Genomic DNA, 12,483 nt, shown 5'->3' with positions numbered 1-12,483 from the left:
CAGGGAATATTTGATAATTTAAATTGAACCTCGACCATTCAAAATAGAAGACAAAAATTTGCATAAATCTAACACCATCTAATAACTATTGCAGTATAGTCAAATTTCTAATCTTAATAAACTCTGTATTGATTTGTGAAAATTGATAAAAAGTTGAATTATATTTTCTAAGAATGTAAATGAACCAACTGTCTAGATCATAGGTAACTAAATAAATAACACTGAATGAATAAACCAGGAATGTATTATCAGAGATAAGTATTTCAGTTGATATAGCAAGATAACAAAGGGACTGTCCAACAACAGTAGTTATTCCACAAGATAATATTTGTTATCTGACCCGAGAATTATTCAAGTTTAAGGATTGATTCACTTTCAGATATAAATGTAAAAATTATTAATACAAACTAACGATTAATTATTTTGATTGCAATATTCAACTGATAAATCAAGAACAAGTATAATAATATAATTCAATAAATTCGGTGGCCACCAGCTAAGAATCAAAATCACATAAGAACATTTACATACACTATGACATATAAAACAATATAATACCCAACAAATATAACAATACTTAAGCTAAACAAAATTACAGCTAGATATTCTGGCAAAATCAGGTGGAGTCCTGTCCAGGTGTAGGTAGATCTCACACTCACTGTCTGTGTTATTGATGCTATCAAAATTCACTAGTACTAGTGCAAAGTCACTGCAAAATTAAGCATTCAACCAAGAACTAAGTGTCCGAGATCCTCAATGATGTAGGTTTGCAGCAGTTATGTTGGTCTCATAGTAAGATAAATATCGTACAAATTGGAAAATTCTTACTTTTGGTACGAATGTGTCGACCCACGATAGTCCATAGGCTAAGGCACACACGAGGTCCTTCAACAATGTAGATCCTCGGCAGGTTGAGACGATAGTCGATACAGCGATAGTAGGCTAGGTAGGACGAGACACCAGGAAGTCCAGGTCCAGGTCCAGAATCCAGCGATAGCGGTAGCGGTAAAACCCTAGGATATTCCAAAAGAATGTAACATATTCTTAAACTTATGTTAACACAAATATATTTATTTAACAATCTTTGATTCAGAATTTTATACTTTAAATATTTGTTTCAAGTTAAAATATGTTTTCAGATATGCAATCACTAAATACAAAAAGGACAGGCCTAATTTTTGAACATTAATTATAGAGAGAAAAGTATTTGTTTTAGTTACAGCAATAATAATGAACAATTAGAACAACACAGTGAACATTAAGACAATAAAGGCAACAGATAATATTTTGAGTTAGTAGACAATGATTAAAATAGTAATTCTTAGCAATAAACAATTAATAGTCTACTTGAAATTGGAGTATTTTAATGAAGGACAAATTTTAACATTTGGCTGTCTTTACAAATTTGAGAAATACTACTTTACCAGACATTAATTTACTCTGAACAGCTTGACACTATAGAACACAAAAATATTTAATAATTACAAACACATGGGAATCTACATTTTTCCTAAATCTAGTTATCCTGAAATTTCCTGAACTTTTGCAGGTTAAAACAACTTTTAGCTTTGCAATCATCAAAAGTAATATTGTCACACTAATATTTACCATGATTATTTTGATGAAAATTAGTACACTTGAATTACAACAAATTATTTTATATATACAGCAACTTTAAAATGTACAATGATAAATAAATAAAATTTAGTTAAGCTCTGAAAACATGTGACTACTAGGCTTGAAAACTTCCATTTCCTTTAATTTAACTAAATGAACTAGAAAATATTAACCTAACAACATATTACACATTTTTAGCAATAATCTATTTTGATTGGTTGAGGTTTTTAATATTTCATTTATTTAAATTTGTTTGCAATGAAAATGATTCGAACTCTTACCTTAATTAATCCAGAAACCTGAAGGGTGAATAAATTGCTAAAGCTTCCAAGACTGCCAGAACAAGACAAACCTAAACCCCAGTCCACCTGATATCAGCTAACAGGATGATGCAGGCACTGATGAGTCATCCAAACAGCTGATGGTCGCTTTCACTTGAACTTGCTAAGCTGGGCTTGTATTGGGATTTTGTGGTTCCTTCAATTTCAGTAGGCAAAAGGTGAACACTACTGCACTGTATTGGGTTTCAAGCAGACTGTAGGCTAGCACTACAGCTGAATAAATTCTTGGGATACATGAGGGGGCCAACCTCTGTATTATTTGAAAGTAGCAATAAAATTGCGAATGTTACAAACCATAGCTAGGAATCTGGCTGATAATTTACATCAATATCACTACCTACTTCTTCAGGATCATCAAACAGCCCTTCAAAATCACTTAAACCTTCTTATAATGCACCACGTATATCACTACTTTTGATTTTTAACACTAAAACAATGATAAACGTAATAAAACACATCAGTCATCGGTCCGAGGGTAACCTAGCTGTTTACAAATACGCACGTCAGCTGTCTGCTACAATTACGATCGGCTCGGAGAACATAAAGCGCTTAGAGACAGACCTCTGGAGAAAGCTTAGAATCTAACGAACCCCCTAACTCGATCCAGTTCAATCCGATTCAGTCAGTCATAGAGCCTTCGCCGTAAACTATGTTCGTGCGTCGAAAAATTGACACGTGACACTACACAAAGTGTGTCGTGAGTCGATTTTTCGACGAGTGACGCTCGGAGGGTTAAACAAAAATGAGAGATATAAAAGATTTGAAATGTTAAATTTATTGAAATAAAATAGTTTAAAAGTTAATTGAAATTAAATATGACGTCATAAAGCACACAAAGGTAGCAAAGCAAGGGGCGTTCACAGTAACGTGGGTCAGTACCGACCCAGCCGCCTCGGCCGGAGCGAGACGCGGGAACCATCTCAACGGTGAATAAAGCAAGTCACACACTACACGCTAACGTGGTATAGGTTCACCTTCGACTGACGCTAGGCTCGCACTGAGCAACAGATTGATGCACTGCAGTGTGGGTTAGTACTGACCCGGCTGCGTGAGCGATACGATCGCCATGGGTCAGTACTGACCCACTCGCAGCGAACGTGTTAACTGGAATTAATAAATTAGGCCTACGCTAATATCGATTAAAACTATCGATTGAAAATATTGATTAATAATCAATATTTTATATAGCCTACCGGTACCTATATCAGTTATAAAATGAAATTGTCATTAACCTAACCTAACTTAACTAACCAAACTTGCGGATAATGAAAAAATCTAATGAATGAAGGTTACTAATCGAAACGATAGTCGATATTAGTGGATCCCAGCTAAGAAAATGTACCAAGGAAATCTAAACAGTGATAAATACCTGTAAGCTTATGAATTCCTGGTGTTTCTCTTTGAAGTCATTATTAAACATTGCATGAAAATATGGACTGTGTAGAGCTAATAACTCTCTACTGCATGAAAACTCTGTGTCCTTAACTTTCAAAGTCACCTCGGTAGGAATATTATCTTCCATTATCAAGAAACAATCACAGCAACCAAAGATAACAATAAGTACTTAAGTTTTGTAAACCACGTTCAGCATTTTAATCAGGATCAATTAATTGCCAACAATTTTACAGAGTTAAAGAGTGCAACCTTTAACCTCAAAAACATGGTAGACAGTAGAGAAGAGATAGCGAGATAGCTTTTAGCTGTCACCACTCACCAGCTGTTGCCTAAACATGGCGGCTGGCGACACGCATCTTTGATCTTTGACATTCTCCTGCTACCTCCGGTTAGAATCAGTTCGGCTGCACTTTACTTGACGTCCTACACTCATTCGATTGTTTTTTTCGATTCGATATTTTCATTCGATTTTTTCATTCGATATATCGTTTGGTTAGTTAGGTTAGGTTAACCTTACCTAACTAACCAAACGATATATCGAACGAAGCAATCGATTAATCGATATATCGATCGATATTTTCATTCGAATGAGTGTAGGACGTCAAGTAAAGTGCAGCCTATAGTTCAGTGGGTATAACATTTTTTCATACTCACAACTAACTATACAAAGAAGAAGAAGACGAAGCACCTGACCGGTGACCATTTTATCACCCCCACAGTGTTGACAAGATATCGGTTCAATATCGTTTGTAGTCATATCGACCATCACTTGCTATCGATTATCGATTAAAACATACTTAGTTAGAAGGACTTAATTTTAAAATAAACAAAAATTATGAACTATTAATATTTAATTTAACACTAACGCCGGAATGTTAGTCTGCCTTTTATCCCAATTAACTTATATTTACATAAATAACGCGTCGTGGGTATACCTAACCTTTTAAAATAATGATTTGACAACTATAAGAATCTTTTGACCTTAATATTAAACACCAAGTAGGAAAACAAAACACGGGCGGGGTAGTTTGATTCGAAACTCAAGAGAAGGAACTATTTGAGTGTGTTGTACCAGTCCTCTTTTACACATTTACCCACAAGCTAGCCAAAAGCTAAAATACGGCTCCGTGTTTAGCCCGGACGTGTTTGACACGACACCCTCAAAATGGTGGTTCGCGCGGATGGACGCTTTAGAAATCCCCGCGCCAAGGCCGGGTGGGTAATTCGGCACCTTTCGCCCCCATTATCGAGTAAGGACACTCGGTGGCGTTTCCCTCACAACACAGGGATTTATAATTATCGTAACCAGAACTGGCCCGTAGCTACCAATGGGAGGAAAAACTTTTATTTATTATTAATTCCATTCGGATATCAAAAATGAAACATTATTATTATAAGACCTGTATAATTGCAAGCACGTTGCAATGTGCAACGGAATCTATACTTTTATAAATTAAAAATTGGTTCTAGTAATCACTTTTAAATTTAACAATAAAATTTAAAAAATTGAAAGTAAAGCCTTTAAATTTTAGTATTACATCAAATATTGCACATGCTTATGAACAATGAACCTGAGCAAGTTCCATAACAATTTACTTGATAATGATTACTTAGGTGTCTATTTTAAAATCAAAATTTAAACTTCACTTTTAGTCCTCTGAACCACGGATGGGAATAAGACTGTTTCATGATTCTCAGCCTGTATTTTATATACTGCTTTACTGCGGTTCCGGATTCTTTTAATTATGACACATCTATATAATGTATATTAACTAGGTGGCGTTTGCAGAGGCATTTACAAAATTGAGCGGAGTCATCAGGGTGTTATTGACCTTCACCATTGAGCTTCATAATTATTTTTACCAACAATTTTAAGTGAAGGAAGAGAACGTTTGTGTAAAGATAGGTATTGGTCATTGGTGTAATTAGATACACGTTGTTCGTAATGAAGGGCAGTAAAAAACACAGATACCTATGTAATTTTAGACATTTTTGGAGACCTGAATTTACATGTTAATTAAAAACCCTCAGGATTGGTCATGAACTTATTCTAAAACAGAGCGGTACAGTTCTAGCTAGCTATAACCTAGAAATAAATCCTTAACAGTTTCGGATTCCACCATTTTGGCTACTAAATTAATTACTGCATAAGAGGACATGATGGTGAGTATATCAGCGAAACCACGAAATATATACGAAAAATATCGTTAAAAAAGTTATATTGACATTCACATTTGCATTGATTCAAGCGTTTAAACCATAACCCATGTGTTCCACGTTAATAATTGTATAAGCAATCGGAACTGTGCTATAATGCCGTTATTTTAAATACAAAATTAATGTAGGTTAAGATAAGGTTTCCATCATAAATATGACATATTTAAGTAAATAAAATATATATGTTGATCTTTAGCTTATGTTCTTTATAATATGTTGTGTTATGTTTATAATATGTTGTTTATAATATGTTCTAAAAATGTTTCAATAATTGTTGCGGCACGTGATGCGCCAATGTTTTGGTAATAAAACAAACTAACACTTTCAACTAAACTATGATTTTATTGATGTAGATAAGATATAAACAAATTATATCAGTGGACTGTATAGTGAAACTGTAATAAATTAATTTCTATAACGAAACTACTAAAAAATGTGGATTAAGAGTCATAATTTAAGACTATTGTCGGGACCACGTAAGTTTGCAGTTGAGGGAGGAGCCTATGTACCATATGATTTTGAATTAACCAATGAGAACCGTGCAGTGTTGCCAAATCTAATATGCCAGCTGATTTGAAAATATTGCTTAGTATATTTTAATTAGTGTTGTCAACGGGCGATGTGGCAACGTCGCACTAGCCTTGTCTTGTGATTGGCTGCCACCAACTGCAAACGTGGTCCCGACAGTAATGAAATACGTGAGATGCTGAAAGAAAACAATGCTACTCGGCTGACACGACAGTCAGTAGGCAACTGATCACATAGACCACAGACCACTCTTAACCCACAGTCCTCCTAGCCTAGATAGAAAAGGAGTTTTTGTGACCGTATTTGTTCTTTATGCAGAAGGACGGTCTCAACTGCTTTGTTAAGAGCCGACTAATTGCCCTAGCAGAACGAATGAGTGGTTTATGCGATCGTAAACAACTCTAGATGTTTGACAATATTTGAAATTTAGAAACGTAACTATCTCCTAATAGCATAAATATAAAGATACCCAACAGATTAATTATAAATACACTCTCCCCAACAATGATTGTTTCAAGCAAAAAATACTCATAAATAAAAAAAATGAATGAACAGTATACAAGTATTTGACAAAAATCGTTTACGCCATCTTTAATTTTGGACTTCAGAGACTCCGATTTCTTTTCACCGTTTCACTAGTAAATGCACACAATTCTTAGTCAAAATAACCAATCTTTAATTAAGCAATTTTCTTAGAGTTGTCTTACGGATTTACTCGACTATATTCAAATCTTTGAATTATGTTTCAATTGTTTACTTATTAGTTCAGTATATTTCGAATACACAGAAATTGATGTTGATGACTAATGCTGTGAAGATACTGCTGTGAAGAAGAATGCTGTGAAGATACATAAGAACCAAAAATCTATGTAAATAATACCCCCGCCGCAACAAACCTGCAGACTTTCCAGAATTTCCATTTACCGAGGTGGATTTTTACTAAAATATTCATAAAAAATTGTAAGCTCTACAAAATGGCTTGGAGGGAAATTATAAAACTTTGTGTTTTTAGGGTCAAACATAGGAAAAATCAATTTTCACCCCGTAAAACACCCTATCAAAACGAAAAAGTAAATCGGTCCTGGATCTAGTCTTACCATGAGACCTACTGTAATTGCTATATGGAATATATGGGAAATTCGCTAAAATTAGAGTTTTGTCTGTACATGGCTCAGAATGATAAATGTTTCGGTTAGTTTCATCGTATGGAACGAGTCATACGATAGGAAAGCAGAAACTCAATTTCTGCCTGTCTGTCTGTGACGCACAAGATGTTATTTTACGCTCTCTTCGACAGGAAAACGAACAAACAGATCACGATGAAACTATTTTGATGTATTCTCTACAAGCTTGAGAAGGCTTTTAATTACTTGAAACGTGCCTATGTCCATTGGGAATAAAAAAAATACGAACACTCAAAACCCCAGTTTTGCGCGTAAGGCTCATTTTGTTCTAGGTGAAACCATTGACTAACCAACCACTAGTAGACTTATTATCCCATTGTAAATTTTGAAGCTCGTCTTTCGTGTCTAGTTCATGTTCGGCGACACTGCGTGCGTTAGTGTCGACGGATTTTTTTTATTATTTTAGGGTTAATTTAAGGATTTGTGCTTTACTGTTTGGTTATGCACCGGCTTCAGCTGTTCCATACGGGATGAGAAATCTACTAGGGGAGTATGTTTTATCTATGGCTTTACTTTAATCAAGTCAAGTGATCTATAAATTAAATAATACTAGTGGTCGTCCGGTGGTCGAAAACTCGACCAAAACATGTAATGTACACCGTATTCACTATTGGGTACTGAAGTAAACATCCCATCTATATGGACCAGCTGTCGCCATTTTTTAACTAAGAAAACATGTAGATGTGTGAGCCAATCACCGAATGTTTGTCATAAATTCTATTTTCTACCTTATTTTTGGTTGGATTCCACAGCATTTTAGAGTTTCATGATTTGTCTAACCCTTCTAAAATGTTAACATTTAAAATTTGGACGTCCACTGGGAGTACCAGAGGTGAATAGGCCTACATGTTACTGTAATTGGGTTATTAGAAATCTACTACTTTCTTCAAGGCTTACCTTAATTCATCTAACTGCAATGAGTTGGGTGAAATATACATATTTTGAGCATTTAGCATTGTTTAAAGAGTAATAAGTGTAACAACAATAATGATATTAATTGCGTTAGTTGCCAAATTTGGTTGTTCATTCAATGAATAACATATTCCCTATACCGTACGTCATCGGTGTTGAACTTTTAAACAGTATTAAAATCGTATTGGTGGATCTTTTGTAGTTAAACACTTCCGTGATTTGTAACATGGTTTTATTTCAAAAGAAAATAATGTTTGGGAAGACATATTCTAACTTCAAAGGGGTATATCCGTTACAGTGTAAGTTTGATTTTTCCTTCGTCACGTCGCGTCAGTTCATATCGTACTTCTGTGCTAATGAATGAACCCCTCTAGCATATTTTTGAGAAATTGATTGTGGGTTACTGCTGGAATTCCTTGACATGGGGGATGTCAGTTAGTTGTCTCAGCCTTATCCATAAAGTTGTCAATATAATCTCTCTACGGAATGTTAGGTGTAGTGGAATACTTGAAGTGAAGTTGGCTTTTATTCTTGAACTGTTAGGGGCCTCCTAGCTCATATGGTCATGCGGCTTCATTGACAACAAAATGCAAATGACATAGCAATAAGACATTTCCAAAAAGCAAAAATACTGTAAATTGGCTGTTACGTATACATCAGACGTTTACATATTGTTAATCAACGTATCTTATAAAGGATTATGTGATCTAGTTTAAAAGGAATATGGCCTTTCTGTCATGATAGTAGTTGCTTAAATAGTATTTTCTCTTTTTGCCATATTTTACAGCCAAAACGTCGTGTTATTTTCAATAATGTTACCAAACCAGTGTGCCAAAGTCCGTAACAAAGGCTGGTGCAAATATTTTTCAAGATGGGTACCATTTTAGGCAAGGTTTCTATGTTTGGATTTTATTTAGACGCGATAAGAGCAGATATTTCCACATAAATATTTGATATGTATAGAATAATATGATAAAATGTAATGTAGGCAGAAATGGTGAAAAAGCAGACACATACCCGTACAATAGATATAAGATAGTTCAATAAGAAATAATTTAAGAATTGCCGTGATAAAATGATTTTCCACTGATTTCGTAATGGAACGTTGCAAAACATGACATGATAAAGGAGAAAATCAATTTTTGTTTAATCAGAAAATAACATTGCAAATAGTTATTTGGTAGAATTCAGTAACTCCCAATAAATGTGTGTTGTTTGAAATACAATTTAAAAATGAACAAGCTGTTTCATTAAAAAGTATTATTCACATGGCCAAAATGAAAACAACTCTGTGGAGGGATCTTTAAAGGCTTCTGGGGCAGAGTCCTAAGGGATTTTGCTTAGTTTTTAGCGAATTTCCCATATAGGGAATAAGCTATTACCGTAGTACTCATGGTAAGACCTGGACGCGGGACCAATTTTTTTTTCGTTTCGAGGTCCCTAGAGGCCAAAAACACCATCCGTTCAAATTCATATATATATATATATATTTATATATTTATATATTTATATATTTATATATTTATATATTTATATATTTATATATATACTAGCTGTGTACCCGTTCTACGCACGGGGATCTTATAATATTCAGTTGAAACCTTCTTATATAACGAACAGCAGTTGGTTTGCATATTTTAAGATATGCTGGCCAAACTATTATACATAGCTTCATTTTATGTTGTTTTTTGTTGTTCCGGATCGGTATGACAATCAATAAAAGGTTAAATTACCTCTGTGTCTGCCGGTCGATCCTATAACGGTAGGCTTACTTTTATTTTTACTATCTGATCTCGTTTGCATGGCTCAATCACGTCCTGGTTGAAGTTCGTTCGCTACGCTCACTCACCTGTATGTTGGAGCTCGTTCGCTGCGCTCACTTTCCTTCAGGTTAGCTCGTTCGCTACGCTCACTTGCCTTCAGGTTAGCTCGTTCGCTACGCTCACTCGCCTCCAGGTTGCAAATTAGCTGTTGTCATAAATGTAAAAGAAATAATAGTGCTAGTGCTGCACCCTGTTGGTAATCCTTGTAACTTTAATGCTATTGAACATCACAGAACAGAACCAACTTGTTTAATTGAAACAGCTGTTAAGATTCAATAATTTCATTTCTCATAAGGTTAACATGGGCTTCCAGAAATTCCACGTCAAAAATCGACAAAAACTTGATTTTCAAGGGTTTACTGTTAAATATCTAACTGTCTCATATTCGATGAAATACGTCTAAAACCATCTCATATATGTATAGTATTTGGAAAATAAGTTTCAGGCGGGACAGTGCTATAGTTATTGAGGAGTAGTTGTAATAAAGTGCGTATTTTAGCGTTACCAAGAGAATGACAGATAGACAGACAGACAGACAGACAGACAGACAGACAGAAATTGAGATAAGGTTTGATTCGGTTTCTCTGACCTATGAAATGTAAAAATAACCAAAAAGTTCATTATTCTAAGCAATGTACAGACAAAACTCTAATTTTATTTATATAGATATATGTGTCCGTTAGCACGATAACTCGAGCAAAAATGATCCGATTTTGATGAAATTTGGTACAAACGTGTAAACCTACGTTTATTCGAACGAGTTCGCGATCCAGCATGATCGGACCATGGGAACGGGGGTTTACGGGGGGTTTTATGGGGTAAAAATAGGTTTTTCGCATTTTTGACCCAAAAAACATAAAATTTAGCAATTTCTTTCCAAACCATTTTGTAGAGCTTAAAAAAACAAATAATTTAGTATATTGAAGCGTTATTATGCGCCTAATGGTTACGGAGAAAATTCCAAAAAACTGTAAATTTAAAATTCCCATGTTATTCTTATGGAGAATAAGTAAACTGTTGTAGTTTGCTTGTTTATGATCATATTTTAATCAAATTTGGATAATGCATTCATTTCATACTAAGCGATTAACATTTTACAAAAACACCTTTTTACCCTCCCTGTTGCAGCAAACCTAAGTACTCGTTAAACTAATGTTATTTAAATAGGGAATGAATGTGATATTTTTAAGGAGGCATTTTAGTGTAAATCCAATCAGGCAAATGGAAATTCGCTTAGTCTGCAGGTTTGCTGCGGCGGGGGTATTCTTTTGATAACTCATTTACAGACCAAGACCTTTCTTTGGACACCTCTACCAAGTTTCTACGCCGAGCCGTTCTCTCAAATTAGTGGGGACAAAGTTTCCAATTAAATATCTAGATTCACCCATGTTAATCTTATGGGAGAAACTCCAACATTGATGGCCTGTGGGGAAAAGCCCGAGGACTTTTATTACAGGTATTGGTGAACGGGGTGTCTACACAAAAAATACTTTATTTTGACACGTCGTTTGTAAAAATCCGTCCATTAATAACGGAGGAGTAGTGTTTCGTTGAAATTGCCTTCACGTATTATACATATAAGGATACTATTATAAAGAAGAGGTGGTGTCTGTGTGTTTGTATTAGATAATCTCAAAAACTACTGAACCGACGGGGCTCAAATTGCACACAACTGTAAATACAGCTCCGAGGATACATATAGAACTATTCCCGCTTCAATATTGTCCTAGGGCTCTGCCCCGTGGGATTTCAAAAATTTGAGGTGAGAGATTTAAAAGTAAATATTGATTGATGTTATCCATGGTAACAAAGAACAAACCTACAAAGTTTAAAAATGTAAACAAGTAGAACTAACAAACTGTCAAATGAATTTTGATTTCACAATGCCACACAGCTGGCTCAAAGAAATTAAATACTGCACGAATGTTAGAACAGAGAGGGTAAGGATTATAAATTTAAAATAATGATGTCACTAGCCCTATTGTAAACATTATTTAACATGACTTAAATGGAGCTGTCAAACCATAATATGTCAATGTAATTTCATAAGTATATGATTCTTTCAGTTACTTCATTTGTTTATGTTTATGATCTATTATACTGAGTCTGTTCTAATTTTTGTGAAATGCTGTAACAATGTTTTACTGGGAAAAATTTGTTGTAAAAAAATCATTTATAGATACCGGTATAGGAACTAATTAATATTCTATAATCATTGCCGTATCAACCTAGGCCCTTATCGTGAGTTTTATGAGGTTTATTTCTTTGAATTATTTTTGTGCAAACCAGTAATATATAATCCCCCTGCCGCAGCAAATCTATAGACCGAGCGAATTTCCATTTGCCTGATTATAATTTCACAAAAATATGTTAGAAAATTACCCATAATTTTCCATATTTGTTTATATTTTCCTCTTTTTCAATTTTTTGGTTTGAACTATTGTGATAGTTTTTCGTTTACAGTGC

At 34.5% G+C, this 12,483-nt stretch overlaps 1 protein-coding gene across 3 annotated transcripts in view; it reads right to left on the bottom strand.

The window, feature by feature from the left end:
* The window catches only part of LOC128985713 (kelch-like protein 38), a 64,602-nt gene extending 60,840 nt beyond the window's left edge, over window positions 1-3,762 (bottom strand). For 2 of the 3 annotated variants that reach the window (XM_054405515.1, XM_054405517.1), the window contains exon 1: window positions 3,328-3,665. In XM_054405515.1, the coding sequence (XP_054261490.1) occupies window positions 3,328-3,480 (153 nt within the window). In that variant the 5' untranslated portion in view covers window positions 3,481-3,665. The other variant, XM_054405516.1, reaches the window with a different exon arrangement.
* Window positions 3,763-12,483: the final 8,721 nt, after the last annotated feature.

The sequence above is a fragment of the Macrosteles quadrilineatus genome, unplaced genomic scaffold (genome assembly GCF_028750875.1).
Source record: "Macrosteles quadrilineatus isolate MER2022 unplaced genomic scaffold, UCM_ALF_1.0 Scaffold_2__2_contigs__length_208266976, whole genome shotgun sequence".
Lineage (NCBI taxonomy): Eukaryota > Metazoa > Arthropoda > Insecta > Hemiptera > Cicadellidae > Macrosteles > Macrosteles quadrilineatus.
This window is presented reverse-complemented; position numbering and strand designations above follow the sequence as displayed.